Raw genomic sequence first — 14,998 nt, 5'->3', positions numbered from 1 at the left:
ACCATTGATCGTCATTTACGGGAAACGAGTACATTCCAACCGCAAGTTGCTGGCCGAGTGATCGTCCAATAATGGATGCAGCTGATGAAGACATTTTAGAAATCATTGAAGAAGTCAGAACAAGTACAAGGGTAATAGCTGCTCAACTAAATGTTCCTCACGTAAGGGTTTGGAGGCGTTTGAAGGATCAGCTGCTTAAACCCTATCACTTAACAACGGTTCAAGAGTTATTGGTTGAAGATTATTCTAAAAGGATTGGATTTTGCGATTGGTTGTTAATGGAAAACACTCGAAATATTAATTTTATTAGAAATATTTTGTTTACCGACGAGGCTACCTTCAGTAGAAATGGAATAACAAACCATCATAACGAGCACATTTGGGCCGACGAAAATCCTCACGCCAAAAAAAAACGGCTCATCACCAAAGGACTTTCAAAGTTAATGTTTGGGCATGAATTGTGGATAACAATCTAATAGGCCCAGTATTGCTTCCCAACAATTTAAATGGTGATACTTATTTGCAGTTCTTGGCAAACGATTTACAAGAGTATTTGGAGAAGTGAATATTGCAATAAAGCAAAATATGTGGTTTCTACAAGATGGAGCTCCACCGCATTACAGTAATGAAGTCCGGGAATACCTTTGCAGGCAGTATCCTGGTCGGTGGATTGGAAGAGGTCGTGACGCACCTATTTCTTGGTCACCCAGAAGTCCAGGTCTTAACCCCATGGACTTTTGCTTTTGGGGGTTTATGAAAGAGAAAGTGTATTCTGTCACAATAGAGGACGAACAACAATTGAGGGTTAGAATAATTGAAGCTGCAAATCAATTTCGTCAGAAAAATATGATTTTTCAGCGCATTCGGTTTTCCTTATTGAAACGATACCGAATATGTATTGAAGAAAATAAGAAAATGGGAGTCACTTTGAACATTTATTGTAATATCATATTTATAGAGGTTATAGACGTTTTTTGTACTTGTTAATTCATTTAAGCCATTTATTTAGTTGTACGTAATTTTTTAAAGGTTAATGAAAAGGACCGTAACTCAATAAAAACTGGTTTTTGAAAAAAGTAATAAGAGGCAAAAATTTTTAAAAATAATGTATTAAACTAATGATTCCACAAAATTCATTTGATTTGAACGTACTCAAAAGTTTGGGGGGATTTAGGGTTGCACACCCCCCTTAAAATTTTTCTGTTCGTTTAGATTTTGTTGTTTTTTTTTGTATGGAAAATGATTTCAAAACAAGAAAGTAACGTGTCCATTTTTATTACAAAATGTCAAGTAGTTTAGGAGATAATGCAAAAAAACAATTTTTATTTTGTTACTTCAAAGGGCTGTAACTTTTTTTTGTGTACACTTTTGTACTTAGGTAAGTTGGATTCAATCAATTTATTTTTGTCCCCGGAATGCATGATTTAATTTATGACATACCTTTTTAAAACATCCTGTATAATACAATTTGTATTCCCGACTTAACTCTACGATTTTAATTAACTGTTTATATACATATTTTGTGGACCGGTCCTACTTTTTAATACCACTAGATCATTCTGCAGACATCTTGACGACATCGTTTTACCGCTAGAGCCTTCTGCCAGACTGGTTGGGTAAATACCGGCGCGGCGTATTCTTGAACTACTTTTTCTTTTTTTTATTAGGCACTGGTGTCATTTTTAAAATGTATGAGAATAAAAATGATTGAATATCGATACAAATACGACGAGTTACACAAATTCAATAAACTGAGACTCTAAATACCCTTTACATTTTCTTCAAATATTTGTTTACGTACTAAGCGATGTTCATATTCCTCCAAAGACGATACAATATTATCTTTGCCTTTGCATTCCTCATTAGAAAGAGATTTCATATTACCGCCGATGCGCCGACTACCTCTATCTCGTTCCTTGTTATCCTGTTACAAGTCTCTCATTTCGCAGCTTTGCGACTGAGACAAGACCGTGATATATCACGTTTTAGCGATCAAGAACTACAGACATAGAATAAGACCGAAATAACAGTCACAGTATAGTTTGTCGTTATTTACAGGTCGTGATTGTTATTTTCTAATCACAGCTATTAAATCACAGGGTAGTGATATTTAGCCCACCTCTTACTTCTACTTCTTCTCCTCGGCATCTTGCTTATTCGGTAAATGGTATCGTTAAGCTTCTCCACAATGAGGTACGGACCTTCCCAGAACTGCTGCTACTTGGGAGAACAACCCTTTTGCTTCTATAGATTATAGAACCATAGTTTGTTATTCTTTCTAAAACATCCCTTTTTCGGCTAGAGTATCGTACCGTTTCTTCATTTGGTCGTAAGCGATCTGACGATGGGAACGAATCAACTCGTGTATATCGTCTATTCTTCTTCGCAATTTGTTCATATAATCTTCACCAACTACATGTTCTCTACATCCAAACTCCAAATAGGACTATTGCTGGTGTTTGGCCCATTAATTCATTAACAGCAGATCTGTAGACCATTACGAAGAGCGGAAGGTACTGGTCCCAGTCTCGCTGGTGATTAGACACTATTTTTGTCAAATATCAGCTAAATGTCATATTCATTCGCTCGACCATTCCATCTGATTGCAGGGTTGCAGTGATAGGCTGTAGTTCTTATTTTCTTCATGCCTAGTCTATTACAGATTACCTGGAATTAAGTTCACTCTCTAAGTTCCTTCCGTAGTCACCACGGATCTTCAAAGGCACTCCAAATCGGCTGATGTACTCTTTGATCAATACATCTGCAATAGTGGACGCGTTCTGATCTGGAATTGCATAGATCTCAACCCAATTCGTGAGGTAATCCATTACGGCCAGCATGTACTTGCATTCATTTGTCCATCCTAATATAACATCCCCTTCGATGTCAGCAGGATTTTCTCCTAATGCAAAAACCGCACATTTGCCAGACTGTCACACTGACATAAAATGTGCTCTGCTGTTTCTTCTTCGAGGTGACAGAATCTGCACAGGTCATCATCTGATAATCCCATCAGCTTCAAGTGCCTATTCAGCTTACAGTGTCCTGTTACAAGACCTACTATGGCTTTGACTGTTTTCCTGTCTTTGCTTATTAGGTCTGCCGTAAATTTTGGCAAATATTCTCTAATGAACTGTTTCACCTGTCTTTGTCCTGGCGAATTCCTCCACCATTCCAGAGATTTGTGAGCTACCCACTTCCTTGTAGCCGTTCTTGTTACTGATTTTGCAACTCCGCAGAAGGGTTCCGGTCCATGAATGGCAATGATGAGCCTTGTTTGGCCATTTCATCTGCTTTTTCATTGCCCTTATGACCCTCGTAAGTTATAAGTATGAGAGGTTCTTCGGAAAAGTTCCGGGTCGAAACTGCCCCCTAAGGCCGACGTTCTAGTTTTCCTGCTCTTGATTTGTGTTTTACCTAGGGCGCTTACATGAACTTCGTACATGTCCCATTTCACCGCAATTCCAGCACCACAATTATCTTTTAATTTACAGTTCTTTAATTTATTATTAAAATGTTCTAACACTTAGTTTATTTAGACTTTATTTACACTTATTTTAATTTATTTATCACTATTTACACTAAAACATAATTTATACATATAATACAATTTATATTCCCGACTTAAAACCGTATAAACAATATCAATTTATTATTCCGACTATTGTTCTGAAGCTATTTTTTGTGGCATTTTAAAGTAATTACTATTTAAATGGGAATAAGCCACAATTAAAGGTTAAAGTAAGTTTATTGACGTTTTACATTTTAAGTAAACATTTTACATAAGCAAACATTTTAACTTAGAGCATGCATTGAAATTCATCTTCTGTCATATATTGACACATAAGTGAGGTTAAATTTCTTCTGTTGATCGTCGATGTTAGGTAACTCGCATTTTTTCGGTCTAATTTGATTTTTTATTTTTATATTCTTATTTAATCTATAGTATAGTATATCTTAATATCGTAGTATAGTAATCTATAGTATAAAAGTAGTATATAGTATATAATAGTTTATAGTGTACATATGGCGTACGTAGATGTTTTTGTGTTCATAGGATTTCTATTTTTATATTTTTTTTGTTGTAAATTCCACCGAAGTGTATAGTTTATCATGTGTGTATATATAAAATATAGTGTGTACTATAGTTTAACCTTTTAAACGCCAACGTTCCCATTTTGGGAACACAGTAAAAAATAAGTTGGATTCAGAAAATATTGAAATATTTTCAAATATTGTAACAAATATGCTTTCTGTATGTCCCATTCTTACTTTCTGTTAGCTGAAATGTTTTTTTTACTTACGGGATTCATCTAGAAACCGCGCAAAATGACGTCCAAATTCATATCACTTGCTTTTTTGTGCTAAAGTTGTTACTGGGAGTCGATATGTACCAAACTGTGATTTATTTTTGAATAGAAATACAGTAAATGAATTATATAAAGGAAATATTTACAAAAAACACATTTACGTAACTTATTTCTAAAGATATCACGTTCAGCATTCATTGTTCCCAAAATGGGAACGTTGGCAACAGCGAAACACTGTTATTCAAGGTTCCCTAGAGAATGACCGCGCGTAATTGTAACGGCTTGGATTAGTCGTCACGACGTTACGACGAAGAAAACACGTGGTGTTTATAATAATTTTGAGTTTTAGTTTTATTTCAGTGAAAAAATGGATATATCTTTGGATCCAAAAAGTTTTTATGGGTAAGTTGGTGGCAACAAAAAAAAGCATAATACTTAGATATATTTTTATACACTTAGATCATCTATACGAAGGCATAAATTTCTAATACATGCACTCGACGATGTGGAAGCTTCAACGTCCACAGAACTAGTGGATATTGTTATTCTTCCACCTGATTCAGCTGATCAAGGTACTGAAAGCGACGAGGATACTATTGACGATCAGGTGTTAGATATTCCTGATATACCAGACGAAGTACCCGGTGAAGTAGAAATTCACGCTTATAAATCTTCCGACGAAGATAAGGAAGAAAATGTATCGGTTCAACGTAAATGGAAAAAGAGTGAGAAGGTTGGAATTCAAGCTCAAGCTTCCACACCACCAAGAGTAGGCGATGAACACTTGGGCAAATCTGAGTTCGAAATTTTTTCATTATTTTTTACATCTGAAATAGTTCAATTTATTCGTCATAATACCGAACTCTACGCTCATAGAGATAAAAATATTCACAACTTTACTGTTTCTGAGGAAGAACTTCGTCAGTTTTTGGGGTTACTTTTGATAAGCGGATATCACCATGTTCCTTCTGAGGTTGATTACTGGTCTACTGCAGATGACATGCAGGCTCCAATTTTTTCGAAAATAATGAGTCAGCAAAGGTTCCGACTTATAAAACGTTATCTTCATATTTGTGATAATGCCAACCTTCCAGTTGGTAATAAAGTTGCAAAAGTTGCAGAATTATATGATATGCTGAAACAAAACTTCAAAAAATTTGGAGTTTTCCATGAAAATCTCAGCATAGATGAATCGATGATTCCGTATCATGGGCATCACTCGGCTAAGATGTTCATAAAAAATAAACCAATACGATTCGGTTTCAAAATATGGATGTTATGCGGACAAGATGGATTCCCCTATAATTTAGAGATATACTGCGGTAAAACAATAGATAGAAAGATGCCTTTAGGTTCCCACGTTGTAAATAAAATGTTAGAAGTAATTGAGAACCCCAACAACCATAATGTATTTTTTGACAATTTCTTCACCAGTTATTCACTATTGTCAAGCTTGTGTGATAGAGGTATTCGGGCATGTGGAACTGTGCGTGAGAACAGAATAAATAAATGTCCATTGGTATCATCAAAAACAATAAAGAAGCAAGATCGGGGAACATTTGATTACAAATCCGATGGTACAGTTATTTGCGTCAAGTGGAATGACAACGCTGCAGTTACAATAGCAAGCAATCATTTCTCCATCAGTCCGCTCCAAAATGCGACAAGAAGAGTAAAATCTGAAAATAGAAAAGAAGTTCCACAACCAAATTTGATCAAGAAGTACAATTTTGGAATGGGTGGTGTCGACCTTTGCGATAGAATGTGTGCTAGTTATCGTCCAAGATTAAGATCAAAAAAATGGTGGTGGAATTTATTTTCTCACTCCTTAAATTTAGCGGTGGTAGCAGCATTCCGTTTCTACCAACACGTAAATCCTGAAAGTACTATAACTCATTTGGATTTTCGAAGAAATGTTGCTATGGCGCTAATCAAAGTTGGAGCAAGCTCAAGAAAAAGAAAAGGTGGTCCAACTTGTCCAGTTCTTAGAGATATACGATTTGATGGAATAAATCATATTTCTAAAAGTACATCACAAGGTAGATGTACTGTATGCCAAAGAAACACACGCTTAGAGTGTACTAAATGTGAAAAGCGTCTACATAAAAATTTTTGTTTTGATAAATATCACTCACCTTGCTAACATATTATTTGTAACATTAGATTTATAGTTTTATTTTAAATTTTGTTAGTTTTGTTATAATATATGGAATAAAATATGTTTTTACTGCAATGATATTACTTTGTTATATGTTGTGACTTATAGATGCCAACGTTCCCATTTTGGGAACATGGTTTTTTTCTCAAAAACAGCATTTTATTTTTTTTTTCACAAAACAAAATTATAAAAGATATCCCAATAACATCTTTTTTATGGATAGTTGAAATTTGTTTACAGTTTTTAATGATTCGGCGTTTAAAGGGTTAAACTATTATATTTATTTTATACTAGCCACAAAATAAAATATCAAAATATACAAGAACACAGGCCACCATTTACATTTACAATAAATATTGAAATGACATTGAATTAAAGACAGCATCAAAAATGACACAAATGTTTTTCTTTTTCTTCTTTTTTTGTTGTTTCTGCATTAATAACGAGTCAACAATTTAAGTATTTCTGACAATTTTGCAAAGTTGGTATTTCTGAGAACTTAAGTTTTTTCTTGGTTAAGTAAAAACTTGTATGGTGGAACGCAAATTACAACTAAGAAATATTTTTGACTAAGCAAAACTTAGGTATGATTTTACTTACTTCACGTTGGTGGAACCGGACGCTAATAATTTAATTTTACCTGACTCATTTATATTGACAATTCAGACATACATTATACATTTTAAAGTAGACGACTTTAAAATGATATTGCCAATATTGTTGAGTTGCGTTCCTGGGACGACTTTACTTGTAAGATAGTTCATTCGATTACATGAAATCAACTGGAAAATATACGTCAGAAAAAAATCATAGCATGTAATTCGTCTTTAAAAAGACAACCACATGCCATTATGACAGTAAAATTCTCCTATTAGTGATTCCATAATAAATTATGAGGGGAAAAAAACCTCATAATACTATCCCGACATGGTAAGTATTTGGTGGTACATTTAGTTTACTTTCAATAAACACCAACTTCTGATTTTATATGTTTGTTATTTAAAAAACATAAATGATTTATCTTCGATATGTTACTGACTTACTAATACTGGTATTTTCCTTTGAATAACTTCCTCTTTTAAGATGCGTAACCGGATCCTACTACTTTCTGCCGAGAAATTTGTGACACAATTGGTCTCATTTAGCATAATTAGAGCCTCTTCTTTTATTTTTCTCTTTTTACGATCCGTTTATTTTATTACTATACTTGAATAATTCCATTGAACTCTATGTTCATTATCCCATGCGTGTTTACATATTTGAGATCTATCAAATTCTCTATTTTTAATATAAGATTGATGTTCACTTATTCTAACATTTAATGGCCTTGATGTTTCACCTAAATAAAACTGATCGCATTTACAAGGTATTTTATAAATACAATTCTTTGTCCGTTCTTTGATTATTGTTAGGTTTGGTATTTAGACGAAATAGATCTCAATGTGTTTTTTTAATGTTGTTGAAATGTTGAATTTATTTCCTATCCTTTTAAGTTTTTCTGATAATCCTTTTATGTATGGTATTGTTACCCTCCTCGTATTATTCCTTGTGTATGCCGTAGGATCTCGTTCTGTTCTGTTTTATTCGGTCGATTGTTGAAAATTCCTTATTTATAAACGATAAAGAATAATCATTTTTTAATTAAACAGATAACAAATGTTTTTCCTCTAAGAACGAATTTTCGTTAGAACAAGCAATTTTGGCTCTATCGTATAAGGATTTAATGATTCCCTTTTTAATATTAATATTGTGATTTGATTTGAAATTTAAATATCTGTTGGTGTGTGTTGGTTTTCTATACACCTGAATCTCATACCCAGTATCGTTCTTAGAGATTAAAACATCCAGGAAAGGTAGTGTGTTATTATATTCCATTTCCATGGTAACTGTTATTGTCTCTTCTTTATCGTTTATATCATTCAGGAATGTGTCCAACAACTCTGATCCATGAGACCATATTGAGAATACATCATCTACATATCTCCACCATACTGTAGGTTTTAAATTTTGTTTAGAAGTAATATTTGTTTCAAAATCTTCCATAAATATATCTAGCTAAGAGCTAAATAATGGAGATAAACTAGAACCCATTGCTAAACCAAAATTTTGTTTATAGAATTCATTATTTAGTTGAAAATGTGTATTATCAGTACATAATGTTAATAACTCCATTATAGCTGATATGTTTAGTCTTGTTCTAGTTGCCAATGTATCATCACTCTTTAATTTTGTCTTGACTATATTTAAAGTCTTATCTAATGGCACATTCGTAAATAAACTATTTATGTCAAAACTTACCAAAATATTATTTGAATTAAATTCAATATTTGACAATTTAATTAAAAAATGTTGTGTATTTTTTATAAATGTATTATTTTTATTTGCAAATATATATAATATTTAATAAAAATTTTGATTCACTACAAGGAGAATTCATGGTACTACAAATGAGTCTAAGCGTTTTATGAACTTTCGGTACTCCATAAAAATGAGGGGTCTTACTGTAGTGAAGTGTAATTAATCTTCTTTGCTAACTTGTTAAAATAAATAATAATAATAATAACTTATAACTTCTTTGTTAAATTGAAACGTCAATAAACTTACTTTAACCTTTAATTGTTGCTTATTCCCATTTAAATAGTAATTATTATTCCGACTGACTCGACGATTTTAATTTAATACTGTTTATATACATAGTTTCTGAACCGGTCCTGCGTCTTGATTCCAGTAGACTAGATCATTCTGCAGACATCGGCACGACATCGTTTTACCGCTAAAACATTCGGACAGACTGATTGGGTAAATACCGGCGTATAATAGTCTCTGGAATAGAGATCGAAACGTCAGTAAATTAAACATGTAAATAGATTTATTGTGGCTTATTTCCAACATTCTCCCTAAAAATACGGAATGCCACAAGCAAAAAGCTATAGAAAAATAAATATATCTATCATTTGTATATTTGAAAACGATCTCTTTATATAGAGATCGAAACGTCAGTAAATTAAACATTTGAATAAATATATTGTTACTTATTCCCAACATTATTTCTAAATATACAGAACGGCAAGCAAAAAGCCATAGAAAAATAAATATTACTATCATTTGTATATTTGAAAACGATCTCTTTATATAGAGATCGAAACGTCAGTAAATTAAACCTATGAATAAATATTTTGTGGCTTATTCCCTATAGTCTCCTAAAAATACAGAATGCCACAAACAAAAAGCTATAAAAAACAAGTAATTTTGCAGAAAGCTTACTGATGCCACCCGGCTGTTGCGGAAGTTACGCTAAAACATCTTTTGACGTGACCCGTCCTAGAGTTACACAATGAAATTTTTTTAAAACAAATTTTAAAACAGTTTCCACACCATCCCAGAGGTATGTCTTGTGGCGCGTTACTTTTTTTAAATGGGTGTTCGCCAAGAGCCATATTGTCCCATTAAATAAAATGAACAAAACACTTAAAAACAGTATAAACAAAACAAAATAAAATTCTATAAAAACAAAATAAAAATAATTTTTGATGTAACAAAACATTGTACTATTCTATTTAAACATAAGCACTATACACACTTACTATGTTCTTCTCGTTTTTTTTTTGTTTTTGGTTTTTTATGCTGATGTTCTTACTAAACTATTAGAAAATATTATTCGCTGTCTAAATCTGAAGATGCAGTGCTTATCTTCACCTGGTGTAATTATAATTGGATCTAGTAAAACTTCGACATCAGTGTCAAGTTCCCACATACGATGTTCTTCTTTAATTATATGGCCTATACATTTAGCCCATTTCCCTGGAGTTACATGGAGGATTGCTTGAATCAAAAGTTTCTTAACTTCGTTTAATTTGAACGTTTTCTCCTTTCACTTGCGCCCAGATAAGTTCAATGGGATTAAGTTAGCAATGATAAGGTGGTAGACGCAGAACTTTGACACCATAATCTTTTGCAGTTTCATCCACAGCATATTTAAGATATTCACTTTTCCTTAACCGTGCAATGTCAAGTTGCTGAATTTTGAGCATTGATTCTTCGTATGCAGTCCCCTTTTCTGTAAGCCATTCTTGAATTCTCTATGCGGCTATGATATGGCGCATTGTCCATAACAACCACAGACCCAGGTTCCAGTTTTGGTAAGATTCTATTAAACCAGCGCTCAAATACTTCGGAAGTCATTTCTTCATGATAATCACCTGTTTTTTTCGACTCAAATTGAAGCAAACCATCATCAAAGAACCCTGTATCACTTCCTATATGGGTGATGATTAAACGCCGTCCCTTTCCTGATGGAGCTTTTAATTCTATAGACCAGCCTTCTATAAATTATTCTCGTTTACTTTTGACATTTAAATCTTGCCAAACTTTTCCAACTGTATGACCTTCGTTAATTCAGGTTTCATTAAAATAATATATTTTGCGTCCAGTGCTGCGAATTTTGCGTATTTCTTCTAAATATTTTCTTCTCCACAGAATAATTTAATTTTTTTCTAATTGCATACTTTTTCTGTTGCGTTTTACATATCGAAAGTTCATTTCGCGCATGGTCCTGATTAAGACTCTACGAGATATCTTGGGTAAGGAGTCATCGTTTTCGAGCTCTTGAGAAATTTTTTTCAGTGTTGGAATTTCACTCCGACAATAAAATCAATGAATTTTTCGACGTATAATATTCCTTGTCTCGTCATCTAAAACAATGCTTTTCCTACCTCTAGTTTTACCTTTTTCTTGCTTTTTATTTTCCGATGTATTTTTAAGTACACGATAAATACAGCTAACGGATAATTTGGTAAACTGCTACAAATTTCGACCGCTTGGCTAACATTTAATGCCATTTTTCTGCCGACAATTCCTTCGTAAACGTTTCGTAACATTACCTTCTCTTCGGACGTTAACATTTTCAGTCTCTTTTGTGGCTTTTCATTTTTGGAATCAAAATCAGAATTTTGCTGTCTTCTCTTGGAACAACTCGGTTTTTCGTCCATTGTATTTCAATAATCACAGAATATAACTAAAAATTCACTATAAACCAAAACTCCAATAAAATTCAAATCAAATAATTCAGAATATAACTAAAAATTCACTATAAGTAAACCAAAACTTTAATAAAACTCAAACCAAATAATCACAGAAAATAACTAAAAATTTACTATAAAACGACAAACTATAACAGTCGTATTATCAGTAACACGTTTTATCAATACTGCAATACAGTATTGATAAAACAGTATTGACAACACTAAGTTTACAAACTTATCACAGAAAATATACTCACAAAATGCAACACATGCACTACCCTCAGAAACGCCAATGTAAATGAACGATTGTTGATTTCTTGATCGGCACTTGACCGGCCATAAAATAACAAAAACGAGTTTTACGGCTATCTCTGTTTCGGAATTGTAAATCGGAGTTTCCTCGCTAATTCCAAAGTTGCCAAACGATTGAAAAATAATGTTTTAAAATATCGATTTTTATTTTATAAATTTAAATATGTAACGAAACGGAACATATAAATAAAATTTATTTCATTACAATTTTGTGCTTAATTTTTACTATTGAAAAAATCATGTTTTTTGGTATTTTTATGACGGTAATAATCGCTGCGTGGAAGAATACAGGTTTTGTATGACCATAATTACTACTTGTGAACAAGAATTGGCTACACTGTACGACAACTCCTGGTCAAGTCTTCTATAGAGAAGCACAAATAAATATACTACTTTATATATTCTGTAATTTCTTACGAGAAAACGCAAATTGCAATTGAGAAAACGGGTAGTTTTCGAGGGCCGCTGTGTACATTTAAATTTGAGGTTATTCGGTGTTTAAACGATGAAATCACTCTTCTAAATTGAGGATTTATAGTATAGTCTCGAATACTGATAACACCTGCTTTCCCTTTATATGGTCAGGGATCGACCTTCACTTATTTTTCTGCATAGATGTTCATGTTACTTTCTTACTAACTTTATTCTTTTTTTTTTTGTTTTTTAGCAATGCCCAAGATTCTAGTACGCCGAAAGTATCCATTCAAGTGAACCACCGCCCCAACGGCAGCATAACCACTCACATTACCACAAGTGCCTCATCTTCGGTGCAACAACGCTCCTCCGAAGCTTTCCCGGCACTCGGAACCGTGACTACGATGGTTCAGCCCAAGTGGGTACCCGCAAAGCAAAAGAAAGAACCGAAGACTACAAAAGTGGCACCAGCGCCTCAATTACCTCCGAGCTCGCTGGAGCAGTTTCCGACTCTCAATAAGAAGAAGAATTCTGTGTCCATGCCTGTATCCAGCAACTGGGTTAACCTCAATAATATTGTTAGTGCAAATTCTAAAAATAATTCTAGTAATAATAATTCAAAGACTTGTAGCGATAACTCAAAAAATAGTGGTGATACTAGCAGTAAGAAGGTCGATAGTAGGCCAACCAGTTCGAGGCAAAAAAGTCATGTGGAGAGCAAGCTGAATGATCTGAAAATCAGCGATGACTCAAAAAATAAAAACAAGAAGAAGAAAGGCAAGTTGACTGAAGTAGAGACCAACAAAGTTGAAGAAACTAACAACATCAATAATAATGACGAGCCTAACATGAACGGTTTGATTAAAAAACGTTCGGAACTCAAAATCGGAACTCTAACAACACCAACAGAGTCTTCTGCAATAATTAACCATGTAGAGAATACTAAACCTCCTCCAGGCTTTTCTGTGAAACCCCCTCCTGGTTTAAACCCCTCTTCTTTTCCCGCTCTAGGAGCTAGCGATTTCACCTTTACTTCTAGTAGTGGCCAAAGCTACTCCATAATGCCTGTTAATAGCTACATACAACCGGCTCATTTCCAAACCAGAAATCAAGACCTCATAAAACGTTTCATGAATATTTTGGACAACGATAGCATCAAGGAATTCAAAACCTACTCAGATTTATTCAGAAACGGAGCGTATCCTACTAACAAATATTATGAACATTGCAAAGAAGTTCTTAGAGATCAGTTTGACGACGTATTTCCTGAATTGTTGGTCCTCCTACCGGACTTGGAGAAACAACAGGAACTGTATAAGGCGTACGATGGTAAAGGCAAAAAGCATCTGCTCGTTTGTGAAAACTGCAAGCAAGTTATTTTCAAGAGGGAGTTGACGGAACATTATAACAGTCATATTTTAGAAAATCAGTTTCCTACTTTAGGAAAAGCTCAACAAATAAACAATCTTTGGAGAAAGTAAGAATTTTTTAACAGAATTTTATTTTGTTGAAAAATGTATTTGCAGAAAAGAATCTTGGTTTTCTTTCCTTTAGTCAAAACGTAGACATCCACTGGCGAAGAAGGTAATTGGAATTTATAAATCCATTTTTTATCCCAGTAGTTTATACTTTGTTTTTTTGCTACTAGTTTGTTTTTCTTGATTATTTATTGTACCGGTAAAATTGGATATAGTATCTAAAAGTTTATTCGACTGTTTTACTGCATTCTTGAGGACTTTTTCTTTCAGTCTTTATTTTCATCTCTCATTTTCATCAAAACTTTTATTTTTTTCAACGCCTTGTAGTAAGTTTCTAATTACATTTGATATTGCTCCATCTTTACTTTGAATTTATAAATAACTCTTCCTCCAAAAATCATAGTTAACGGATCAGTTCGACTTTGGTTTTTTTCTTTTATTTTGTTTTGTCTACTTTGGGCATATAGAAAAAAATTTATGACTTAAAGTCCTTTTGTCATAACAATGGCTTGGTTTTTTGCTTAATGCTATATTTTTCATACAATATGTTTTGGTTGTATATACCATATAATTGCAATCGTATCAATAAATGTTACCGAGCTTTTCTTATGAAAAATCCTAGAATTAAGTCCCAAAAAAATATCTTACTTCCGGACAAATTTCTCTAACTGTAAATAAAATTGGAAGTGATCGTTAGTGAAGATCTAAGGAAATTAGATGGATTTATATTTTACCTCCAATAGGGAAAACCATAATTTAATAAAAAATCTAGATCACAGTGAACAAACTTGAGATATATGAAAAAGTTTTTTTGTAACAAAGAAGTAAAAGCAACTGAATTTATTTCAATATTAATATATAACTTAATTTATATGTTGAAAACTTGAGGGTACGTTTAAACAGCAAATGCAAAGGAAAAATAATATTCTTAAACCAAAAATCATATAGAATAGATCATTTAAAGATAAGAGCTAAAATTTTGACGTTAAAATGTTTTATTAAAACTATTTCTTTATTGATTCTTTTTTATTTTATTGTTCTGTTTTTCAATATTTATTTTAATTAAAAATATGAATTACATCTTTTATTTATTTATTTATTTTCATAGTGACTATAAATTATGAGAGATGAGGAGCAAAAATATTTGGTTTTTACAATAAGCCAAGAATAAATAATATTAATAAATTATGTACATAATGTTGTAGCTGTTGACTTTTATAACAATATGTTAAGTATTTTTTGAATAAAAATAAATGATTATGATAATTGAGGTTCTGAAACTGTTTTTTTGTTTCATATCCAAGT

At 32.8% G+C, this 14,998-nt stretch overlaps 1 protein-coding gene across 1 annotated transcript in view; it reads left to right on the top strand.

Annotated features, from left to right (window-relative positions):
- Positions 1 to 14,762, top strand: part of LOC140450933 (E3 ubiquitin-protein ligase ZNF598) — a 31,309-nt gene extending 16,547 nt beyond the window's left edge. Inside the window, exon 7 of the mRNA XM_072544630.1 lies at positions 12,469 to 14,762. Coding sequence (XP_072400731.1) covers positions 12,469 to 13,696 — 1,228 coding nt within the window. The 3' untranslated portion in view covers positions 13,697 to 14,762. The remainder of the gene's footprint in view (positions 1 to 12,468) is intronic.
- Positions 14,763 to 14,998: the final 236 nt, after the last annotated feature.

This window comes from Diabrotica undecimpunctata, chromosome 1 (assembly GCF_040954645.1).
Source record: "Diabrotica undecimpunctata isolate CICGRU chromosome 1, icDiaUnde3, whole genome shotgun sequence".
Lineage (NCBI taxonomy): Eukaryota > Metazoa > Arthropoda > Insecta > Coleoptera > Chrysomelidae > Diabrotica > Diabrotica undecimpunctata.
This window is presented reverse-complemented; position numbering and strand designations above follow the sequence as displayed.